The 27,006-nt window shown below is 39.8% G+C and overlaps 1 protein-coding gene across 6 annotated transcripts in view; it reads left to right on the top strand.

Moving 5' to 3' along the window:
* The window catches only part of Tsr1 (Tsr1 ribosome assembly factor), a 221,479-nt gene that overhangs the window by 12,971 nt on the left and 181,502 nt on the right, over nt 1–27,006 (top strand). For 3 of the 6 annotated variants that reach the window (XM_070097035.1, XM_070097039.1, XM_070097040.1), the window contains one exon: nt 25,856–25,965. In XM_070097035.1, coding sequence (XP_069953136.1) covers nt 25,856–25,965 — 110 coding nt within the window. Of the gene's footprint in view, nt 1–8,686; nt 9,029–24,381; nt 24,499–25,855; nt 25,966–27,006 lie in introns of those variants that run through there. The other 3 variants (XM_070097037.1, XM_070097036.1, XM_070097038.1) reach the window with 3 other exon arrangements.

Below are 27,006 nucleotides of genomic sequence, written 5' to 3' on the forward strand. Positions count from 1 at the left end.
AGGTGGTTGTGCCACTATTGTGTGGCAGCAAGGGTGCCTCATCCTGCACTTTGCAGGTTTTGAGGGAGTGTTATCAGTGTGTATGGGTTTAGTGTTCACTGGAGTGGTATGGATTGTGTTGATGTTGTAATTTGTGTAAGTTTTGACAATGGTCCATATGTTGGACAACATTTTTATGTTTGTATACATTTTTGTATTCTGTAAGTTTAAAAAAAATGGCGCTAAAGCTAACCTATGACACTGAGCTTGACTCTATCATCATTAGTGATTCTATGTCATCATTGAAGGCTCTTGACTCATATAATGACTCCAACAACATGCTCATTGGAGAAGCCAGGTATAGATACTCAAAAATTAGGGACAAAGGAATTAATGTACAATTGCTATGGATCCCATCACACATTGGATTACTCCTTCATGATAAAGTTGATATGTTAGCCAAGAAGAGTACCCAGAAGGAGAATGTAGAATATAACTTTGGTATAACTGTGTCTAGCATTAGGAATAATATTAGGAGAGAAGTAAATAATGAAAATGATTGTTATAGGAATGCAGTTAGAAGCCTGAGTAGATCTATAACCCACTATGATAACATGAACGTAGATAAGTATGTTTATGGAGCAACTTGCAATGTGAACAGACTGACTGATGTTGTAGTGGCCAGGCTTAGGCTTGGTTACAAGTACTTCTGGCAGTTTGGGAGACACACAGATGATGATCAAACTAAATGTAAATTATGTGATCAGGCATATGGTCACTGTCTTGAACACTGTGTGCTTAATTGTCCACTTATTGAAGAATACAGAGACAGGCAGTATAATACCTATGTGACATGTCAAGATATCTTATTAATGAAAATAAGATACCAGATATACTAAGCAAATTTCCTAAATTTGCTTGTAACAGATAAGTGAACTATAGATATGTAGATATAAATCCATATGTATTCCTGTTAACCCTTTGGGGCCTAGTTCCTGGGCCTTTTGTGTATCCATATGCTCTCTTGGCCCGGTGGCCTGGTGGCTAAAGCTCCCGCTTCACACACGGAGGGCCCAGGTTCGATTCCCGGCGGGTGGAAACATTTCGACACGTTTCCTTACACCTGTTGTCCTGTTCACCTAGCAGCAAATAGGTAACTGGGTGTTAGTCGACTCGTGTGGGTCGCATCCTGGGGGACAAGATTAAGGACCCCAATGGAAATAAGTTAGACAGTCCTCGATGACGCACTGACTTTCTTGGGTTATCCTGGATGGCTAACCCTCCGGGGTTAAAAATCCGAACGAAATCTTATCTTATCTCTTATCTTATCTTCACCTAGCAGCAAATAGGTACCTGGGTGTTAGTCGACTGGTGTGGGTCGCATCCTGGGGGACAAGATTAAGGACCCCAATGGAAATAAGTTAGACAGTCCTCGATGACGCACTGACTTTCTTGGGTTATCCTGGGTGGCTAACCCTCCGGGGTTAAAAATCCGAACGAAATCTTTTCTTATCTTATCTTACCGTCCACAGGATGGATATGGGGTGCACAATAAACTAGCCACTAAGGTGGCAAAATCTAAATCCAATCTCTGCGCAGACGCACCCCTCAAGGAAGGTTCCTTGATGTTGGTGAGGGGCTCTTGATTTAGGGAATTGGATCTGTGCTCCAGTTCCCCGAATTAAGCCTGAATGCCTTCCACATCCCCCCCCCCCAGGCGCTGTATAATCCTCCCGGTTTAGCGCTTCCCCCTTGATTATAATAATAATAATGCGCAGACGCAGGCTTTCCGTTTTCTATGACATAAATATTATTAAATACAGTATGGTCATCTATTTACATATAAATACTGAATTTCTGGAAAATATATACAGTATTTTCCACAATCCCTGTGACTCGTCTGAGTCTTCAGCTTCCAATTGTGACCCCTTGTTTCTGTGTCCCCTCTGGAGCATCTTGTCTCTGTCCACCTTATCTATTCCACGCAGTTTGTGTGTGTGTGTCTCACCTAGTTGTGGTTGCAGGGGTCGATTCATAGCTCTTGACCCCGCCTCTTCACTGGTCGCTACTGGGTCACTCTCCCTGAACCATGAGCTTTTTCATACTTCTGCTTAAGGCTATGTATGGTTCCTGCCTCCACTACATTATTATTATTATTATTATTATATGTGTGTGTGTGTATCAGTGTGTGTATTTGTGTGTGTGTGTGTGTGTGTGTGTGTGTGTGTGTGTGTGTGTGTGTGTGTGTGTGTGTGTGTACTCACCTAATTGTACTCACCTAATTGTGGTGTGTGTGTGTGTATGTGTTAGTTACCATTTTGTCCTAGGCACATGTCGATTAGACACTAGGCCTGTTGTATATGTGTGTGTGTGTATCAGTGTGTGTGTGTGTGTGTGTGTGTGTGTGTGTGTGTGTGTGTGTGTGTGTGTGTGTGTGTGTGTGTGTGTGTGTGTGTGTGTGTGCGTGTGCGTGTGTGTGTTGTAGTTGCAGGGGTCGAGACTCAGCTCCTGGCCCGATTGCTAGCACACTCAGTTCACACACTAAAGTCCGGGGGTCGATTCCCGGTACGGCCGGAAAACATTAGAACGTGTTTCCATAAGACACCTGCTATCACTGTTCACCAGTCAGTAAAATGGGTACCTGGGTGTTAGTTGACTGATGTGGGTCGCATCCTGGGACAAAAACTGACTTAATTTGCCCGAAATGCTCTGCATAACAAGTGGCTTTCTATATAGTAGTATGTCATTGATGTCAGCTAGACCTGTATACCTTGTACATGTACTTGTAGAAATAAAGATATTATTATTATATGCACAGAGATGTTTATATACGAGGAGATTCGTTGGCGCCAAAAATCTGAGTGTCGTGAAAAGATCTGATAAGCCTTGAATATAGTCTCTAACTGCTCTGCGGCTGGAGATTGAGCCGCCCTTCCTGCCGTGTTCGTGATATTGTGGGGAGGAATAAGCAGTAATGAGAAGAAAACTGCTGAGTTGCCCTGGACATCATCCAGATTGTAAGAGATGGCTGGGGAACCTCAACCGCAGAGCTACTTTCTTCACCCTAACATAGAAATATATACTCTCTCCATGCTGTGGATTTATGGCCAGTTAAGCGAAGCCGTGAGTGACACTAGAAGACGATTCTAATCATGAAGTGAAGAATGTGAAGAAAACAGAGGCGTCCCATCCTGTCAGGTGGGCAACAAGTATCCCAGCTGCAGCCACAATGATGCTCAACTTGACAACATCTCCCTCCCCCGCCAGATGACTCCACTACATTTTTTCATCTCATGGAAACACTTTATTAATCATCCACACTGTGGACGGATCTTATGCCTTTACTCACCCCTGGGAACTCCTGAAATCCATACGAAACTTAGTCTTAGGAGAAATCTACCTTTATATGGGAGTATCTCTTCTTCACTGCCGTGGAGCTGAAATTCGTATGGCAATCAACACAGCTCTACAAACAATAACATTGGACACTTCTACTATTACATCTGCTAGGAAGCATGAGACCCGTGAAGCAACCCATCCCAAAAGTAAGGTCAAATTGACCCAATATCTTCTGAATATTCTGATGTAGACGTCATGAAAAATTGTGTCCATGACAATGCTGTAACTTAAACCTTGTTAAAGTTTCCAGTCTTCCCAGTCGAGCATAATACAGAAGCACTAAATGAGCAATGATCTTTTGGTGATCCTGCATTATGACGGGTCCCATAATTTTTGATCACACTATATACCGAGTTTTTCCTTGCATGCATCCATTTTGTAGGTGCTATAACTGTTTACAGTATGGACATGCTCAGCTGTTATATTATAACTTGGTACAGTGTGCAAACTATAGTAGATTTCACAGACTAAGTTTAAGATTAAGATTCTTTATTTCAGCATGATACAATGTTTGTACAGAAGTTTTTTTTTTATATTTTATTGAAAACTTACATGGTACCAAAATATAGACATAAAAACTGTTTTTGTCAAAAGACAAGAAAACAAAACTTACACAATTTATAATCTCACCACAAAATATACCTAATCCATTGAACTAAACCCTTACACTATAGTATCTCTCTCTCAATCCCTTTCAATGTGCAGGATGATAAACCCTTGCAGCCACATAATAGTGGTAACCCCCCTTTTCATGTACTTAGCCTGAAACAATGTACATATATACACATGACATGACAAAAGTGTATAACCTAAATCAAAAAGAATCATGTTATTTTTTTGACAGTTAGTACATACAAACTAACAGATCTTAGCATTTACTAACTTACATTTTATAAAAGTTATAAATAACTAAAAACTAACAAACAACTAACAAAATATGAAAAATTGTTCAAATAAATGGACCAACAATAACTTTTACACAATACAAAAACGTCAAAAACATCTTATGCTAAATATAAAAGTTTTATACAATGTTAGATTCAGTACTAAGTCTAGTATATACACTTCATGCAAACTTATAGATGTATTATGCCTTTAAATCTAAAGCCATTTAAACAATGTTCCAGAGCAATATCAGACTTACTCTGTCATGCACTAAGTTACACAATATAACTTATGGCTCCTAATAAAACATGTACCGGGCAGTACTACCTCAATCATGAACAAAACCAACCTGGCAAAAGACACTTCAGAAAGCCACCCCTGCCATCCCCTGACCCCATGCTATCTGTATTAAAAAAAAAAAAACAAACTCACGTTCCCTTCCATGCTCAAGTTCGTACCTGACGTCGAAAGTCATAAAACCCCTGTCTCAACCAAATGTCACCAGTTCACCCCCCCCCTACGCCCCCCCCCCCCTTTCCTAACGACTTTACACCCATATGCTCCACTACCACACACTTTTATTCCACCTTCCATCCTCCACTAATCTCAAAAAAGAACAAAAATGCCAGTTTAGGGAGAACCAGCCCAATCCAGCTCTAAACTACACCCAACCCTAACATTACACCTACCGATAGATTACGATAACCCAAGGGAAAACTATTTACCCACAACCTCCCATATAGTAGCCTATTTCTGCATACTGTACGATACACACTCGCCGCAAGCGCCCGCACCCTATATTCACCCCCCACCTCCCGCATGCACCAAGACACATACAAAAAATCTGCCACTATATACATCACTGCCCTCCGAATGTCCTTGGAAACCCCTCCCACATCGAAATGCAAAGCCCTCAAAGTCGAAATGTTTCTTGCCCCTCCCGCCACTATACCCAGAACTCTCGCTAACCAAGCCCTTACAAAACCCAAGGTTTCACAAAAATATATGGCATGAAAAGCCGTCTCCTCTTCCTCACAATGCAAACAAGTGCCAGCACCTACATAACCCATTCTATATAACACTGACCTTGTAGCTAGAATTCCCATAAAGAATCTATAAACCACTTCACGAACCCTTGGCTTTAATCTGATCTTCCGAAAGTCTTCCCAAATGCCCCTCCAATCATACATTGGGTATGTAGCTACTCCCTGTATCACTGTACCCTGCCTACCTATCCTCCCAAGCCTACTTACCCTTACTTTTTTTGCTTCCCTTACTGCCAACAAATTTCGCACCATATCTTCACACTCCAGTAGTTCCTTTCCCTTCCACCATTTTCGCACATCCTTCATGACCTCTCCCACCCTTCTACCCCTCTCCCCTCCCACCCTCAAGTATCGCTGCTTCACATACACTGCCTTCACTCGTGTGTCCAAAGGTATAAGACCCAGCCCACCCTGCCGCACGCCCATCGTCACCACCTCCTTCCGTAGCCATGGCTTCCCATAACCCCACACATACCTCAAAACCACCCTCTCCAGTTCCTGAATATCACACGACCTCAGGGGATATATTTCTGCCACGCCCCACACTTTACTGTACACAAGTGTATTTACTTTTGTACAGAAGTGGGTGATATTAAGTGTGCATGCAGAAAGCCCCTTAATATGAAGACCATTTTGGCCAAACTTAAAACTATCTTAAGATTAATAAGGCAATGATTAATTGAGTGCTTTTATATAGTCACTTAGGTGGCTGTAAAAATAAATTTAGGAGTTACAATGAATATAAGAGAATTGAATATCCTATCAGTATATGCTATATGGCTTTTATCGAGTTTAATTGTTTTAAGAATTATAGGTTCGATTATGATTATAGGTAATGAGGATTCTAGCAAATTACCATAATGTTTACCTGGAGTTTACCTGGAGAGAGTTTCGGGGGTCAATGTGGACACATTCAATGTTTTAATAACTGTGAGAATTATAAATATTGAGAATAAGATTATATTGTTTTCCATATGTTTGTGACAATGAGAATATGGATATACGTATATTATTTACAGTGCCCCATGGCCTGGTGGCAAAAGCTCTCGCTTCACACGGTGAGGGTCCGGGTTCGATTCCCGGCGAAGGGGTGGAAACATTGGACGTGTTTCCTTACATCGGTTGTCTATGTTCACCCACCAGTAAAATGGGTACCTGAGTGTTAGTCGATTGGTGTGGGTCGCATCCTGGGACAAAACTGACCTAATTTGCCCGAAATGTTCTGCATAACAAGTGGCTTTCTGTATAGTAGTATGTCGATGTCAGCTAGACTTGTATACCTTGTACATGTACTTGTAGTAAATAAAATTATTATTATTATTATTATTATTATTATTATTATTATTATTATTATTATTATTATTATTACATATTTTGCTGTTGTTGGGATATGTCAGGGAGAGGTGTTTTTTAACGGTAGTTTTGAAGATGCTGACTGAGAGAGTGGCTCTGATTTCCGGCAGAGTTTGAGATTTTGGGCTCCTTTATGTACATTGAATTTTTACGAAGATTAAGCCGGACAGGGGTATGTCATAGAGATTTTTGTGCCTAGTATTTTGTCTGTGGGTCCTGTTGCAACTATTGGGAAAAGTGCTTCAGGTCTGGATTAATTAATATTAGATTTATTGTTCTGTAAATGTAGGATGCACAGTAGTAAGAGTGGATGTTTTGTATAATAAGTAGATTAGGGTTCTGGTGGCTAAAGCTCTCGCTTCACACGGCGAGGGTCTGGGTTCGATTCCCAGCCAGGGTAGAAACATTGGGCGTGTTTCTTAACACCTGTTGTCTATGTTCACCCATCAGTAAATGGGTACCTGAGTGTTAGTCGACTGGTGTGGGTCGCATTCTGGGGCACTTGACTTAATTTGCCCGAAATGCTCAGCATAACAAGGGGCTTTCTATATAGTAGCATGTCACTGATGTCAGCTAGGACTGTATACCTTGTACATGTACTTGCAGTAATAAAGATATTATATTATTATTTAGATCTTTGAAGAGTGGGGCGGGGGTGTCGTCTAGCAGTGGACTGTGGACTTGGCAAGGGAGGGTTAAACCTTGACTACTTGGTAACTTCTAGATTGTTTCTGTTTACAAATGGACTCCTGTTTCCTTTTGCAAAACACCTTATTGTTAATGATGAGATATCTGAAATCTTGAGATTGTATACACATTTTGCGTCGACTAGATAAATGAATGGTTGTTAGAGACGAGTGTGTAACCCAATTATGACCATTTTTTTTTTTGTAGTAATGAGATATCTTTTTTAGATTGTATCCCATACTGTATTGTGTACATTAACTACATGAAGTAACTAAAATATGATATGACTACTGTTTCTTTCTAGTGATGTAATATTACATACATAGAACACTTAACTCTGATATTAACCCTCCCCTCAAACATCTCCTTGCCAACCTCAACAGAACACATGACCATAACACAAGGCACAGATCACTCTTTGATGTTCCTCGTGTCCATCTCACACTATGCAAAAACTCAATGCACATAAAAGGCCCTAAAATCTGGAATTCATTACCTGTAAATATAAAAGAAACACTACCTGTTTATAAATTCAAGTCTCTTCTCAAAGATCACTTACTCACCCAAAACCAAATAAATACTGAATAACTGAACCTTATAAATTGTATATCTTAAATGTTTCTCACAATTATATCACATAAATGTTAAATCTAAAACCCAATCTAACTTTATTATTTTTAAATACACTACCTAACAGAATACTCTATTCTACTGAATGTACAACAATGCATGCAACCATATGACATGTCTTTATAATACTCACTTGTGCTTTATAGTAATCTGTTTACATTAATGTTTTATCACTGATTTCATCATTGCTTAGTTAATCTTAAGTTAATTTTAAGCCAGCCCGTAATGCTATGCATAGTATAAGTGGCTTTGGCATGCTGCTCTTATCTGTATTTTTTTGTACCTCTGTATGTGTGCTCAAATTGTTAATAAATAAATAAATAAATAAATAAATACCCAGTGGGTCTGACAAAGACCCTTTGTAACCTCTGGAATCCTGATTTTTGCGCTACCGCTCATAGGTTGAGCATGGAGTGCAAAATAAAGTAGCCGCTCAGGCAGCACAACTACACAACTTTTATTTCGTTACTCCACTTAGAGCAATATTTTTTCTCGGTGCATCAGGAGGTAGGGCTCGATACTGCATAAACTGTCAGTGGCCCTTACAAAACTTATTTTAGAGATTAAAGCATTCTTGTCTTGTGGTATATAGGTAACATGTAGTCTTAATGACCATTTGAGTAGCCGGTAGTCTTTAAACCCAGTTTTAACTACAGCAAATAAGTAATGATGATATTAAAGGTGGTAGGAGAGTTGCGGACGGGTGATGGTAGTCACTTGTTGGTGCACGTGGTAGTGTTGTTGTTGTCACTCAGCTGATCTACCTCACACTCACATGCTGTATTATAACCAGAGTCTAGTCCCTTCTACACCTATATTGTGAGCCTACACCCAGCACTGCTTCATCATACGAGGGAAAGGAAGTTGTAACAAGCTGCACCTTTGTTCAGGATCAGACACTAGTGCAAGTTAAGCTGGACGCCAGTGTGGTAATGCTGGCAGTGCCACTCCGAGGATGCCATCTGTACCTTAGACACCCCTGGCAACCTGTGCCATAGATATTAATGATACTTCACAAATTCACCTACGAATTGAAAGTGGTGTACTAGGTAATTTCAAGATTTGTTCTATAACACTTGTTTGTGCTACGAGGTGACACTCAGCCTCACATACCAGCCACATGTACATAATTTAAAAATTATCTGATTCATAATTCAGGAACAGACATATAATAATTATCTGGGAAGCTCTGGCTTAATTTTGAGCTTGGGACTAGAGTTGTTTATTTATGTAAATTCTCCAGTGTTAAGTGGGTTATGCAGTGGAGAATTATACTTTTGAACTTGTAGGATTTTTTTTTTTTAACGCAAAAATAAATGTAACGTAACACAACGTAGAATTTCATTACATCATTGCTATGCAGTATAGACAAGTTAGTGAATTAGATATATGTGCATCATCTGGGTAACGTTAATTTGTAAGAGATTTCGTTCGGATTTTTAACCCCGGAGGGTTAGCCACCCAGGATAACCCAAGAAAGTCAGTGCGTCATCGAGGACTGTCTAACTTATTTCCATTGGGGTCCTTAATCTTGTCCCCCAGGATGCGACCCACACCAGTCGACTAACACCCAGGTACCTAATTGCTGCTAGGTGAACAGGACAACAGGTGTAAGGAAACGTGTCGAAATGTTTCCACCCGCCGGGAATCGAACCCGGGCCCTCCGTGTGTGAAGCGGGAGCTTTAGCCACCAGGCCACCGGGCCACCGCGATATTTTGCCACCCAGTGGCTTTATCAGTACAATACAGGGATAAAAACTGAAGACTAGAAGTGGGGGTAATCAGTCACTCAGTGCTTTTCGGTATTGTATACCACTGATTTAATGGTAATTGTCAGACACAGGAACATTATGGAATCTTGGTATAGAGAACACCTCCATAACCTGATTGCTAACCTCTGGCACAACTCCTGGGCATGACCTACTTCCATTGGTGGGTCCTGCTTACCTGTGATAGTGCCTTCATCTGCTGCATCTCATCTGTTCCCAATATGAAAGCATCAACCTTCCTGCCTTTCCTCAAGATTCATCATGACTAGGTACAGAACAACTGCTCCTAAGCTGAGGAAATGATTACCTCATCTTCTGTCTTTATAGAATTCTGCAAGGCTAGGGGGACTGATTACCTCCTCTTCTACAGTCTTCCATTTATGTACTTGTATTGATAAAACCACTAGTTACTGAAATGTATACAAAATAAAGATATCCATATGTTGCATGTGTCTAATTCATCAAAGTAGAATTTACAGTGAACCCTCAGTATAATGGACTAATAGGGAAGGGGGTGTCTGCTATATTGAAATGATGTTAAAATAGAGTAAAAAAAAAAGTGAACTAAAGTACGATACTGTATACCTACAATTGACAAATGTCTGTAAATCTAGGTTGTTACATTAGGATACTTTTTTGTTTTCCTACAAATGGATGATTTGTTCTCCCCAATCACAACATATAATTGTCTCTAGTGTACAAACCACTTGATATATGAGAATTTATATATGTATGTAGGTTATTGCTAATCTCAAAACCAAACCCCTAAACTTAATTTTAATCTGTCTTTGATTTAAGGTGTTGTTCCCTAATGGGACTACACGCATGTTGGTTGAAACTTCATCACCCATCCATTGTTACTAATAAAAGAGAAAATGTTAAAAACAGAACTGAACCCTGATTTTGTGGTGTACAAAAAATTAGAGGTCATGTAAGCTAACTTTGATGTCACATATCAAGTGTGTTTAATAGTGTATCATTATGACTGCCAGTGACTTCACTACTGTTCCTAAATCATCGATGGGTCGAGACAGGTCTCTGATTTTTTTTTTTTTACTGACAGACTTCTAAAGTTATAAATTATGTAAAACTTTCAGCAAGCACTGACTTGACCTAACATTGTACTTTTTAACAACTCACCAAACCTGTTGTTTGGGTAACTTGCTGATGTCGGTCATTTTTAAAAGTTAGGGATTTTGCCTAACCTCCATCAGTATCATTAACGTTCACTGTCTCACACACAGATCTGTTACTGACACCAGCGTTGGTCATGTAGATCTATGTTTCAAGTACACCACCCTCAAATATTCTGAGTGGTAACTTTTGTCATAGGCATGAGAGAATGGGTCTATGAGGGAAGTGTGCACAATATAAGAAATCCTGTCCCACAGTGCATAAGAAGATCAAACTTCTGACCATGTGTTTAGTTTAAAACAGCAACTTTGAGTTTCTTTACAGAGTGGTTTTTATGGCTTTATTATCTGTTACTTGGTATCAAATGATAGAATGGAAGACAATCTAGTAGAATAAGAGATATTGCTAGTCAGCATTGAAGGTACTGTAGCTTGAAATAGGGTTCAAAGTAGTGGAAATATTAAGGAGTTTTAATAGGTTTGTTTTAATTATTTCTAGTTATATTTTATTATCTGAGGAATAGGGTAAATCTTTGATTTATTGTATGATTATGAATTCAAAATGGAAGGCAAGTGTAATCCAGGAGAGGCTGGGGACATGGTTAATGAACAGAGGAAATGTTTTAGTGCCTGAAATGTCTACGTTGTTTATATTGAACTGTTTTTAAATTGGATTTTTTTAAATTTTGTGTAAAATTGGGCAGGTTCTTGTACTCAGTTGATAGAACAGATGACATCCTAGCAAAATAACTAAGAATTTGGTTGACTAGAACATTGGAATTGGCTTAAAATAGGACTTCAAGTGGGTGAAAGCACCTATGTATAAATTGAGCCCAGACCTTTAACTTTGCACCTGCATAATTCCATAAGTTTTTCACCACATTTTGTACATTTGGTGTTATTACTTTCAGAAAAAAAAAATCTTTACCATATTGGTGGTCTAGACAGTGAAAGGGACTAGGAAGGTTACTGTAAGGTAGAAGTTTAAAATAAGTATGGGAAAGTGATTTTCTATCCATATAAAGGCAAATTTGGCTGAGCCAGTGTTATGTGATTAAATCTTCAAAAGTCAAGTTCCGTACATGGTGCATTTGTGCTGTTTCAGTTAAATTAACTTTGCATATTTATAGTGGTGTACTTTTCTCTGTGTGAATTAAAGTAGAGTAGTGAGTTACTGTGTTACCAACAGATAGACAACTTGTTTGTAAGATCAGAAACTATTAGAAGGCTAATGCAAATTATGATTTCAATAAGTAACAGATTTTTATTAAAGAAATAATAATAATAATAATAATAATAATAATAATAATAATAATAATATGTAATATTACTGCTAGTATTAATAATAATAACTAAATGTATTTCGGTTGCTGCATGATCTGAGAAAGGACCCCATATTGCCGAGCCCCAGTCCCGGTACCTCAGTGCATATTATTGGAATAGTACAGAGTACTGCATAAGTTTGTAATTATTTATTTATTATTATCACACTGGCCGATTCCCACCAAGGCAGGGTGGCCCGAAAAAGAAAAACTTTCACCATCATTCACTCCATCACTGTCTTGCCAGAAGGGTGCTTTACACTACAGTTTTTAAACTGCAACATTAACACCCCTCCTTCAGAGTGCAGGCACTGTACTTCCCATCTCCAGGACTCAAGTCCGGCCTGCCGGTTTCCCTGAACCCCTTCATAAATGTTACTTTGCTCACACTCCAACAGCACGTCAAGTATTAAAAACCATTTGTCTCCATTCACTCCTATCAAACACGCGCACGCATGCCTGCTGGAAGTCCAAGCCCCTCGCACACAAAACCTCCTTTACCCCCTCCCTCCAACCTTTCCTAGGCCGACCCCTACCCCGCCTTCCTTCCACTACAGACTGATACACTCTTGAAGTTATTCTGTTTCGCTCCATTCTCTCCACATGTCCGAACCACCTCAACAACCCTTCCTCAGCCCTCTGGACAACAGTTTTGGTAATCCCGCACCTCCTCCTAACTTCCAAACTACGAATTCTCTGCATTATATTCACACCACACATTGCTCTCAGACATGACATCTCCACTGCCTCCAGCCTTCTCCTCGCTGCAACATTCATCACCCATGCTTCACACCCATATAAGAGCATTGGTAAAACTATACTTTCATACATTCCCCTCTTTGCCTCCAAGGACAAAGTTCTTTGTCTCCACAGACTCCTAAGTGCACCACTCACCCTTTTCCCCTCATTAATTCTATGATTCACCTCATCTTTCATAGACCCATCCGCTGACACGTCCACTCCCAAATATCTGAATACATTCACCTCCTCCATACTCTCTCCGTCCAATCTGATATCCAATCTTTCATCACCTAATCTTTTTGTTATCCTCATAACCTTACTCTTTCCTGTATTCACTTTCAATTTTCTTCTTTTGCACAACCTACCAAATTCATCCACCAGTCTCTGCAACTTCTCTTCAGAATCTCCCAAGAGCACAGTGTCATCAGCAAAGAGCAACTGTGACAACTCCCACTTTATGTGTGATTCTTTATCTTTTAACTCCACGCCTCTTGCCAAGACCCTTGCATTTACTTCTCTTACAACCCCATCTATAAATATTAAACAACCACGGTGACATCACACATCCTTGTCTAAGGCCTACTTTTACTGGGAAATAATTTCCCTCTTTCCTACATACTCTAACTTGAGCCTCACTATCCTCGTAAAAACTCTTCACTGCTTTCAGTAACCTACCTCCTACACCATACACCTGCAACATCTGCCACATTGCCCCCCTATCCACCCTGTCATACGCCTTTTCCAAATCCATAAATGCCACAAAGACCTCTTTAGCCTTATCTAAATACTGTTCACTTATATGTTTCACTGTAAACACCTGGTCCACACACCCCCTACCTTTCCTAAAGCCTCCTTGTTCATCTGCTATCCTATTCTCCGTCTTACTCTTAATTCTTTCAATAATAACTCTACCATACACTTTGCCAGGTATACTCAACAGACTTATCCCCCTATAATTTTTGCACTCTCTTTTATCCCCTTTGCCTTTATACAAAGGAACTATGCATGCTCTCTGCCAATCCCTAGGTACCTTACCCTCTTCCATACATTTATTAAATAATTGCACCAACCACTCCAAAACTATATCCCCACCTGCTTTTAACATTTCTATCTTTATCCCTCGCTCCTACAAGATGTTATTCCTCCTTGTCCTATACACGAAATCACAGCTTCCCTATCTTCATCAACATTTAACAATTCCTCAAAATATTCCCTCCATCTTCCCAATACCTCTAACTCTCCATTTAATAACTCTCCTCTCCTATTTTTAACTGACAAATCCATTTGTTCTCTAGGCTTTCTTAACTTGTTAATCTCACTCCAAAACTTTTTCTTATTTTCAACAAAATTTGTTGATAACATCTCACCCACTCTCTCATTTGCTCTCTTTTTACATTGCTTCACCACTCTCTTAACCTCTCTCTTTTTCTCCATATACTCTTCCCTCCTTGCATCACTTCTACTTTGTAAAAACTTCTCATATGCTAACTTTTTCTCCCTTACTACTCTCTTTACATCATCATTCCACCAATCGCTCCTCTTCCCTCCCACACCCACTTTCCTGTAACCACAAACTTCTCTCTTTTTCTCCATATACTCTTCCCTCCTTGCATCACTTCTACTTTGTAAAAACTTCTCATATGCTAACTTTTTCTCCCTTACTACTCTCTTTACATCATCATTCCACCAATCGCTCCTCTTCCCTCCCACACCCACTTTCCTGTAACCACAAACTTCTGCTGAACACTCTAACACTACATTTTTAAACCTACCCCATACCTCTTCGACCCCATTGCCTATGCTCTCGTTAGCCCATCTATCCTCCAATAGCTGTTTATATCTTACCCTAACTGCCTCCTCTTTTAGTTTATAAACCTTCACCTCTCTCTTCCCTGATGCTTCTATTCTCCTTGTATCCCATCTACGTTTTACTCTCAGTGTAGCTACAACTAGAAAGTGATCTGATATATCTGTGGCCCCTCTATAAACATGTACATCCTGAAGTCTACTCAACAGTCTTTTATCTACCAATACATAATCCAACAAACTACTGTCATTTTGCCCTACATCATATCTTGTATACTTATTTATCCTCTTTTTCTTAAAATATGTATTACCTATAACTAAACCCCTTTCTATACAAAGTTCAATCAAAGGGCTCCCATTATCATTTACACCTGGTACCCCAAACTTGCCTACCACACCCTCTCTAAAAGTTTCTCCTACTTTAGCATTCAGGTCCCCTACCACAATTACTCTCTCACTTGGTTCAAAGGCTCCTATACATTCACTTAACATCTCCCAAAATCTCTCTCTCTCCTCTGCATTCCTCTCTTCTCCAGGTGCATACACGCTTATAATGACCCACTTCTCGCATCCAACTTTTACTTAAATCCACATAATTCTTGAATTTACACATTCATATTCTCTTTTCTCCTTGCGTGCCATCGTGCGTGTCAGCGTGCCTCGTTGTGCTCCCGGTTTTTCTGGTGTTTTCACGGTCGCTCTTACGTGCTAGAACTTTAATTTGTGTCATCAATCCTATACGATACATCCCTCTAGCGCCTGGAACCAATCTTGGGCGGAAAACATTATATACTGAGTAAAAAAAGGAGAATTAGTGTGCACTTCCTAGCAGAGTTTACTGCCAGAGGGGAATCATAGGCCTGTCCCGTGTGGAAAAATAATAATATTGAACTTTGTGTCAGAGGAAAGAAAGTCTCCCTGAAAGCATTGAGTATACATAGTGTATAGTGTATACTACAGTGGCTCCCTAGTATATTGATGATAAAGGCTAAAGTGTCATTTGAAAACAGGTGAATTTGTAAATGAAGTGATAAGCCTATAGAGGCAGGTGCCAGAAGTCGCCAGAAACTTACCACAGGTCAGCTGTTTTTAATAATCTTCCTGGCCTGCTAGTGTACTCGCATATAATCTAGTGATACCAGTGAATAGCAGAATACAGTGTTGTAGTAGCAACTAACCAGTATTATAATGGTACTTAGTGAAGTGGAGTGACTTTCATTAGTTTCTTTTTCTTGAAATACCAGACGTTACTGTGAATTTCATATAACCTGTAGTTACCAGCGGTCGCAATATACACAACGAGAAGCAATTATTACTACAGAAAAAGCGCCCTTCCTCCAAAATTTGCACCAGTCAACTATAGTGATAATATAGCATTTATTGTGGTGGAGACGGAAAAAAAAAAAAAATAGAGAAGCTAGATACAGCGATTGATAAACAAAGGTGGAGGCTCGACCGTTCGTCATTGTAGGAGTGCCAGCAGTCACCGGCTCTTCAACACGCAAGTTATACTTTTGTATCAATCAAATCACATATTACTCGGGTAGATAATTTCCAGTAGATCCTTCATGTGTTAGCTCAAATCACCGACCAGTATGGTTTAAATAAGTGACCCACTGATCAGATCAGATAGACTGGTCCGAACCCTTGACTGGTCCGAACCCTTGACTGGTCCGAACCCTTGACTGGTCCGAACCCTGGACTGGTTTCAAACGGTTTCGTTGTGCACCACCTAGCAGGTTATTAATAGAATATTCAAGAGGTTGCTAGTAGAATTGCAGTAAATCAACCATTCAAATCATTATGAAGCTGTGTGTAGTCTGTGGTCAGTCAAACAAACGGGCTTCCACATGCATAAATTGTCATTTCTGTGGAAATTGGTGTCACGCCCCTTGTGCAGATATCCAAGAACTAGCTACAAGCAGTATTAAAACAGGGAAGTGTTTTTGGGTATGCCCAAATGAGATAAATCTGTGGACTAAAATCACAAGGGTATTAAAAGAGGTCAACATCAAAGCTGCTTTCATAGAAAACCTGGAAGCTTTCTACAACAGATGGGAACATAAAAAGTCCGGGCTGAATGGTACTGCCCTTGATACTGGCCATGTAGTCAGAAACTGTAAGGCTGGAGATGATGTCCTGGTAGTCAGTAAATGGGGGGCTGATAGTGCTGTCCTGGGAGACAGTAATGGGGAAGCTGGAGGTGCTGTCCTGGGAGACAGTAATGGTGAAGCTGGAGGTGCTGTCCTGGGAGACAGTAATGGTGAAGCTGGAGATGCTGTCCTGGGAGACAGTAATGGGGAAGCTGGAGATGCTGTCCTGGGAGACAGTAATGGTGAAGCTGGAGATTTTGTCCAGGTAGTCGGGAATTATACGCAGGAAGGAATACATATGAATGACCGCATAGGGGACAGGAGCCATAGTAGGGAAACAAGTGTAGTCAAAGATAAGATAAAACCAATATTGCAAACTAGAAATACCGCAGGAAATAGCAAACAAGAGGACTCCACTAGCAATAGTGAGGATATATTACCAAAAACAAATGGTGGGAGCTCCATTGTTGGTGCTAGGGAGGATAGAAGTAAGACAGGGAAACATGCACCAACAGGGAATACAGTCACAGAAACCCAAGGCAAACGGAAACCAAGCCTGTGCACATACTATGCACTCGGTATCTGCTGGCATGGGAAATCTGGAAAAACAGATGGGACGTGCAACTATGACCACCCTAGGAAATGCCATGCCCATATGACAACAGGAAAATGCAAACTCCCTTCCTGTAAGCTTTTTCACCCTGAACTGTGTACCTCTTCAGTACAGGAAAGACTGTGCTATAACTTAAATTGCCAGGCATACCATCTAAAGGGGACAAAAAGATACAAAACATCCAGGCCATGGGAAAACCTGGGTAGCCACAGCCACTCAAGAGGGAGAGGTTTTTTAGTGCCAGGAAGGAAAAAAAACTGGCAGGAAATGGCAGAAATCGTACACCAAATCCAGTCATTCCTGGAGTGGAACCACAGTCGATGGCCTCCACTCCAAACCAACAGATACAGATACTAATGCCGGAAAAAAAATCCCCCCCCAGTACCAACAATACCACCAGTCCGATAACATTCTTCTTTGCAAATATACAGGGTCTAAAGCCAGCAACAAACAACAAAATACCTTTCATCCGTGGACTGCTTGCAGAGGCAAAGGCAATGTTCGCGGCTTTCACTGAGACCCACATAAAGGATCACTTGGACAACGAAATATGGATCCCAGGTTACAACCTATACAGATGTGACAGAGTGAACAGGCAAAAGGGGGGGGGGTTGGCCTGTACATTGCAGAGTCACTTGTTTGCACAGAACTGCTAAATGCCTCAAATGATGTAGTGGAAGTTTTAGCAGTAAAGGTCGAGAACCAAAACCTAGTCATTGTGATAGTCTACAAGCCTCCGGATGCAACATCCCAGCAATTCCAGGAACAGCTGTTAAAAATTGACCACTGTCTGGAAAACCTTCCAGCTCCTGCACCCAACATCTTGCTCCTGGGGGATTTCAACTTAAGGCACCTAAAATGGAGGAATATAGCAAATAATATTGTTGCAGTAATAACACCAGGAGGCAGCTCTGATGAAAACTCACACTCACGCGAGCTTTTAAATCTCTGCACAAAATTCAATTTAAACCAGCAAATAATAGAGCCTACTAGACTGGAGAATACACTAGACCTCATCTTCACTAACAATGATGATCTGATAAGAAATATCACCATATCAAAAACAATATACTCAGATCACAACATAATTGAGGTTCAGTCATGTATGCGCGGAGCCCCAGACCGACATAATGAGATTAGTCACGAGGGAGCATTCACCAAATTCAACTTCAATAACAAAAACATAAAGTGGGACCAAGTAAACCAAGTCCTAACCGATATAAGCTGGGAAGATATACTAAGCAACACAGACCCCAACTTATGCCTAGAACAGATTAACTCGGTAGCACTCGATGTATGCACAAGGCTTATTCCTCTAAGAAAAAGGAGGAGTAGATGTAAAACAGAAAGAGACAGGCGCTCCCTTTACAGGCGACGGAAAAGAATAACAGAGCGGCTAAAAGAGGTCAATATATCTGAAATGCGTAGGGAGACACTGGTCAGAGAAATAGCAAGCATCGAACTTAAGCTAAAAGAATCCTTTAGGAGTCAGGAATCGCGGGAAGAACTAAAAGCCATAAATGAAATCGAAAGAAACCCAAAGTATTTCTTCTCCTATGCCAAATCAAAATCGAGAACAACGTCCAGTATTGGGCCCCTACTTAAACAAGATGGGTCCTACACAGATGACAACAAGGAAATGAGTGAGCTACTCAAGTCCCAATATGACTCAGTTTTTAGCAAGCCGCTAACCAGACTGAGAGTCGAAGATCAAAATGAATTTTTTATGAGAGAGCCACAAAATTTGATTAACACAAGCCTATCCGATGTTATCCTGACGCCAAATGACTTCGAACAGGCGATAAATGACATGCCCATGCACTCTGCCCCAGGGCCAGACTCATGGAACTCTGTGTTCATCAAGAACTGCAAGAAGCCCCTATCACGAGCCTTTTCCATCCTATGGAGAGGGAGCATGGACACGGGGGTCGTCCCACAGTTACTAAAAACAACAGACATAGCCCCACTCCACAAAGGGGGCAGTAAAGCAACAGCAAAGAACTACAGACCAATAGCACTAACATCCCATATCATAAAAATCTTTGAAAGGGTCCTAAGAAGCAAGATCACCACGCATCTAGAAACCCATCAGTTACACAACCCAGGGCAACATGGGTTTAGAACAGGTCGCTCCTGTCTGTCTCAACTATTGGACCACTACGACAAGGTCCTAAATGCACTAGAAGACAAAAAGAATGCAGATGTAATATATACAGACTTTGCAAAAGCCTTCGACAAGTGTGACCATGGCGTAATAGCGCACAAAATGCGTGCTAAAGGAATAACAGGAAAAGTCGGTCGATGGATCTATAATTTCCTCACTAACAGAACACAGAGAGTAGTCGTCAACAGAGTAAAGTCCGAGGCAGCTACGGTGAAAAGCTCTGTTCCACAAGGCACAGTACTCGCTCCCATCTTGTTCCTCATCCTTATATCCGACATAGACAAGGATGTCAGCCACAGCACCGTGTCTTCCTTTGCAGATGACACCCGAATCTGCATGACAGTGTCTTCCATTGCAGACACTGCAAAGCTCCAGGCAGACATCAACCAAATCTTTCAGTGGGCTGCAGAAAACAATATGAAGTTCAACGATGAGAAATTTCAATTACTCAGATATGGTAAACATGAGGAAATTAAATCTTCATCAGAGTACAAAACAAATTCTGGCCACAAAATAGAGCGAAACACCAACGTCAAAGACCTGGGAGTGATCATGTCGGAGGATCTCACCTTCAAGGACCATAACACTGTATCAATCGCATCTGCTAGAAAAATGACAGGATGGATAATGAGAACCTTCAAAACTAGGGAGGCCAAGCCCATGATGACACTCTTCAGGTCACTTGTTCTATCTAGGCTGGAATATTGCTGCACACTAACAGCACCTTTCAAGGCAGGTGAAATTGCCGACCTAGAAAATGTACAGAGAACTTTCACGGCGCGCATAACGGAGATAAAACACCTCAATTATTGGGAGCGCTTGAGGTTCCTAAACCTGTATTCCCTGGAACGCAGGAGGGAGAGATACATGATTATATACACCTGGAAAATCCTAGAGGGACTAGTACCGAACTTGCACACGAAAATCACCCACTACGAAAGCAAAAGACTTGGCAGACGATGCACCATCCCCCCAATGAAAAGCAGGGGTGTCACTAGCACGTTAAGAGACCATACAATAAGTGTCAGGGGCCCGAGACTGTTCAACTGCCTCCCAGCACACATAAGGGGGATTACCAACAGACCCCTGGCAGTCTTCAAGCTGGCACTGGACAAGCACCTAAAGTCAGTTCCGGATCAGCCGGGCTGTGGCTCGTATGTTGGTTTGCGTGCAGCCAGCAGCAACAGCCTGGTTGATCAGGCTCTGATCCACCAGGAGGCCTGGTCTCAGACCGGGCCGCGGGGGCGTTGACCCCCGGAACTCTCTCCAGGTAAACTCCAGGTAAACTTACAAGCGATATGAAGAGAAATATCATGGGCTTGGCGTCCCTAGTTTTGAAGGTTCTCATTAGCCATCGTATCTTTTTCCTAGCAGATGCGGTAGATACATTGTTGTGGTCGTTGAAGGTGACATTATCGCTCTCAGGTCCTTCACATTACTTTTTTGCTCTATTGTATGGTTAGAATTTTCTAAATTATTATCACAGTTTCTTCAATTAAAGAGTAAGTTAGGATATTACACAGCCCAGATCTACTTCAGACCTTTCAGAGAGACCAAAAAGACTGATATCCTTAAAAAACACAAGTACAGTACATCAAACTTGAAGCAGTTCAGAAGTGCCATTATTAAGTTATCAGCCTCGAAGGGTTGAAGCTAATCAGATGAGGGACAGAAATTATTGCATGAACAGCAGTATTTTTGTTTTTCCAATTTCTTTCAGAAAAGTAGATTGGGACCTATATACAGTAGGGACCCGCTTTTTGGCATTTCGCCTTATGGTGTTTCGCTAATACGGCGATTTCAGGTTATGACCAAAATTTTCTATACGGCAAGCGGTCTTTCAAATATGGCACGTGCCACCTGGTTTGTTTACATTCTCCATGAGCACATCTCTCTATTATGTAATAATAATCACTCTTGGGCACGTTAAATGTCTAATTTTACATCAGTATAGACATTTTCATTAATCCATCTATATAGGATATTTTCTTCAAAATTATATAAGAAACACGATACATAGCATATAAACATGCTGTTTATGTGCTATGGAGGTGTGGTTGCCGGGTGGAGGGAAAACATTATGTAATACTAATAATAATCACTCTTGGGCACATTAAATGCCTTATTTTACATTAATATAGGCATTTTCATTAATCCATCTATGATATTTTTTTCAAAATTATATAAGAAACAGGTGTAGTAGCCGGGTGAAGGGAAAACATTACGTCACTCCCCTTAATACATAACGCTTTTGTTTACAATTCTTGGCATGAATTATTCATTACTTCTCTCTTTGTTTATGATGGCATCTAAAGGTAGTTCTTATAAACAATTAAACTTGGTGAACATGGTATGTCAATGGTAATAATATGGCTCTGGGCAGCATTAACCCTTAAACGGTCCAAACAAATTGACGTTCAAATTCGTAGTGCTACAAAAGTAGATCTACTTTTTTTTACATATTTTCAAATATAAAAAAAAATGTAAATAAAAGTTTTTTTTACATGATTTCAAATGTAAAACAAAAAAGAAGATCTACATTTTTTTACATACTTTCAGATGTTGAAAAAACGTATATATATGTTTGAACCATTTAACCCTTTGACTGTTTTCGACGTATAAATACGTCTTACGAGCCAATGTTTCTGACGTATATATACTCAATAATTCTAGCGGCTTCAAATCAAGTGGGAGAAAGCTAGTAGGCCCACATGTGAGAGAATGGGTCTGTGTGGTCAGTGTGCACCACATAAAAAAAATCCTGCAGCACACATTGCGTAATGAGAAAAAAAAACCTCTGATCGTTTTTTTGGAATAAAACGCCGACTTTGAGGTGTATTTTCGTATAGTATTTATCGTTGTATTCGCGTTTTCATGGTCTTAGGTGATAAAATGGAAAACATATTACAGAAATAGAGATGATTTTCATTACTTTTACGATGAAAACGACCTTGAAACTGAGCTCAAAGTAGCGGAAATGTTCGATTTTTACCAATGTTCAAGAGTACATAAATCACACCACACGTCCAATACACGTCAACTGGGGAGTCTAATATTCTTTCAATAGTGCACTGATATTATTTATACCATTTTTACAATAATGCAGTCGTCTGCATAACAGTAAATTTTGTATTTTTTTGTATGAATAAAAAATCAAAATAGAAAGCAATAATAATATAAGAGGGGCCTAGAGATGTGACTAATGAACAAAGCATATGTTATTTTAGTGCCACGAATGTCTACCTTGTTTATTCTGGACCCTATTTTGAAATTGGCAACTTTTTTATTTTGCGTGAAATTGGCCAAATTGCCAATTTCTGACCACCATATTGGGTAGTCCAAATTAGTAAATGGGCGGTTTCTTGTACTCAGCTGATAGATAAAATGGAGTTCTAAAGAAATAGCTATGAGTTTGGTCAACTGGAACAATGGAATTGGCTGAAAATTGGGCTCAAAGTCGGCGAAATCGCCGATACGCATATGTCGCCGAGACCGCTAACTTCGCGGGAGCATAATTCCACGAGTTTTCGACCAAATTTCGAACTTTTGGTGTCATTACCATCGGGAAAAGATTCTCTATCATTTCATAAGAAAAAATAATTTTTTTTTTTTCAAAAATTGAGCGACATAGAATGACAGTTTCAGAGAGGGGCCTGAAACAGTCAAAGGGTTAAGGGTTAAATATCGTGTAGCTATGTACGTAGGTAGGTGTAGGTATGGAGCCCAAGCGGACTACATACCTACATTATTATTGTATGTAACTCATACTTATGTGTACCTATACCTAAGTAAACTTACACACTGTGCTGGCATGCAGGTACACATTAAAATCACTAAGAGGAACATTAAATATTGTATAAAACGTTAATATAGATATTTTGCTTAATCCATCTAAATACACCCCACAGTAGATTAAATTAACAAATATGAGATGTGGTAGCCAGGTGACTTGTAGGACTTGTGGTAGCCAGGTATCTTGTAGGACTTGTGGTAGCCAGGCAACTTGTAGGATTTGTGGTAGCCAGGCAACTTGTAGGATTTGTGGTAGCCAGTCAACTTGTAGGAGTTGTGGTAGCCAGGCAACTTGTAGGACTTGTGGTAGCCAGGCGATTTGTAGTCCAACATCAAGAGAAAATGTGTACACTATAATATTACTGGGGGTAAGTGGAAAATTATTCCTTTCGTATGCCTTCACTCAGGGCGTCATTTCTTTTAAAAATGGGAGTGTTTCTCTTTATTATTCTACTGTATCAACATGGAGACAACTTGTACACAATGTAAAGTGACGAAAACCAGACATGTTCGCCTGCTTTGTTTACATTGTGTGGGTGGGGTGGGGTGGGGAGGGCTGCCCCTGTAGACTACCCATACTTCCCAAACCTGACTTCTTAAAATAAAACTCGCCTTTCACCCTACATTAAGACTACAAATATTTTAAGGTAATTAATGAATGTGCTGTATATGTATTTTATCGCTCTGGAGAGCTTTAATTAAATGTAGTATATTACATGTGGGTGGGGTGGGCTGACCTGGCTGGCTACCATGCCTCCCAGACCTGACTTCCTACAAATGAAACTCACATCTCACCCTACATTAAGACTACAAATATTTTAAGGTAAGTAATGGGTGTGCTGTGTGTGTATTTTACTTTTTATTGTTTTTAATGCCTAGTTCTATTGTTAATGTAATATGTTAGTGTAAACTTGTTACCTGGCATTTATATGCATTTATAAGTGGAAAAAATGGCGTTCTGCTTTCCAGCAATGTCTGCTTTCCGGCAGTAGCCTGGAACCTAACCTGCCATATAAGTGGGGCCCTACTGTAGACCAAAATCAATTCAAACTTTTCTCTAAGTAAGACTGGCCAGTTTTTAAGAAAGTAAGTAACTACAGTAATTTAGTAAGTTTGTTTTATGTAAGCATAATGTACATAACATACAAATTTGTAATAATGGTCTTGAGAGCACACATGTTACAGGCACATAAAAGAACATTAAGTTGATTTAACATAGGGTAACTAGATAAACTCAAGCACTGTGGTTTATTTCTGATCAGAAGAGACGTTCTCCTATTATTTCACAGACACCAATTTGATTAATAAAATTGACACATGATAATTTACACAATCTGACATCAAATGATTGTTTTCTGTGAGGAAAACACATTGCCAGTAAAAGTTTAAAGCTGAGTAGAAGATGCATTCTCCAGTTATTTCTCAGAACCAACAAAATTTATGCTTACACAACTTAAACCCATAAAACACTCCATTCATTTCATTTGATGATCAGCCATTGAAGATGGATGCCAATCACATTGGTTTTATTTTAATTGGAGGAAAGCTCTAAACCTGTAGAAGTCATATAGCTTCTGTGGAATGGGGGGTATTCGAATTCGATCCAAGCAAGGGGAAAGGTGACTCAAGTTCCTTGGATCAAGAACACCTTAACAGTATCAGGGCAATAAGATAAAATAATACTACACCATTCCAAGAGTAAAAGTGACAAAATGGCATTTACCCGCTCCATTAATGGTTTCACTGCCATGTTCCCTGAAATTAAAAGTGCTGACAGTGTCAAAATTTTTCCTAAAAAAAAGCTAGTTTTATTTTCTGAAATGATAGAGAATTTTTTTGAAGGTAATGAAACCAAACACACGAAATGTGATGGAACACTTATGGAATTACACAAGTGCAAAGTTGGCATTCTGGATGTAATTTGTATAGCAGTGATTTTGCTGGTTTGAGTCTTTTTTTAAGCCAGTTCCAATGTGCAGTTTGGCCTAATTTCTAGCTGTTTTGCTAATATGCCTTCCATTTTATTGATGGAGCACAAAAAAGCATTCGTTCAATTGTCAGACCTACCGTATGTGTAATGTGCATGGGGCGGAGCAGTATAACAGCTTCATCTCGCCTGTCTATAGTACAGTATATAAGTCCCTTCTCTGCGCATGTGCTGTACTTTTATCAAGATAGATGAACTAAACCCATCATCTCCAGGCTGAGGGACTGATTACCTAAAACTTTTCACATTGCACTGTTCTTTCCTATATTTGACTGATGAAGCCACTGACTGGCAAAACTTTTCCATAATAAAGATACCCAAATGTTGCACAAGTGCCCCATTCTTCAACATGAATATAATATGCAGTACTTTACAATATTTAAATATAGACTTCCACAGTGTAATATCACAAATAATGAAGATTAACATTAATTAATTAATTTTTTTTTTTTTAAGGAAGATGGCTTTATCTCACCCACATCGACCCTCTGCTCTCAAGCAGCAGAACAAGAAGCACCAGACTCTTGGACATCGCAGTAAAGGGTCTGTTGCTAAATCCAACAAAGGTAAGACATGCTCTCCATAAGCAATGTGTAAAATATGAAATGTATGGTGTTCTAATGCATTTGTGGTGTTAACTCCTAAACTGTGGCATACCCGAAAAAAGAATTCCTTTGTGTATGGGAAGAGTTTGAAAAGAATTTTTTTTTTCTCATAGAATGAAAGAGTGCATTTTTATGAATCAGATAAGACTAAAATGAGTGGAATCTAATTAAAAAATTATAGATTTTATGGTGTGTTGAAGTTGGCAAAAAAAATGACCACTTGTCAGCATCAGCAGCATAAATACACCAGTGATAGACATGTATACATTTTACATTTTACAAATTATGTTTTTTTTTTCAGTTTAACTTTTTTAGAACTTCAAACATGGGGAAATGCTTAACCTAACATGTTTCCACTTGGAAAATACAGTATACAGTAGGGCCCCGCTTTACGGCGTTTCACCTTACGGCGTTCCGCTAATACGGCGATGTCAAATTATGACCAGAATTTGCTATACGGCAAGCGGTCTTTCAAATACGGCATGCCCCACCTGGTTTGTTTACATTCTCCCTGACCACATCTATTATTGTCAGGAAACTTTCCAAAATTTCAAGTGTTTTAACCCTTTGACTGTTTCAGGCCCCTTTCTGAAACTGTCATTCTATGTCGCTAAATTTAAAAAAAAAAAAAAAAAGTTTTTTCTTATGAAATGATAGAGAATCTTTTCCCGATGGTAATGGCACCAAAAGTTCGAAATTTGGTCAAAAACTCATGGAATTACGCTTCCGCGAAGTTAGCAGTCTCGGCGACATTTGCGTATCGGCGATTTCGCCGAATTTGAGCCCTATTTTCAGCCAATTCTGTTGTTCCAGTTGACCAAACTCATAGCTATTTCTTTAGAACTCCATTTTATCTATCAGCTGAGTACAAGAAACCTCCCATTTACCAATTTGGACTACCCAATATTGTGGTCAGAAATTGGCAATTTGGCCAATTTCACGCAAATTAAAAAAGATGCCAATTTCAAAAAAGGGTCCAGAATAAACAATGTAGACATTCTT

The sequence above is a fragment of the Cherax quadricarinatus genome, chromosome 56 (genome assembly GCF_038502225.1).
Source record: "Cherax quadricarinatus isolate ZL_2023a chromosome 56, ASM3850222v1, whole genome shotgun sequence".
In the NCBI taxonomy this organism is placed as follows: Eukaryota; Metazoa; Arthropoda; class Malacostraca; order Decapoda; family Parastacidae; genus Cherax; species Cherax quadricarinatus.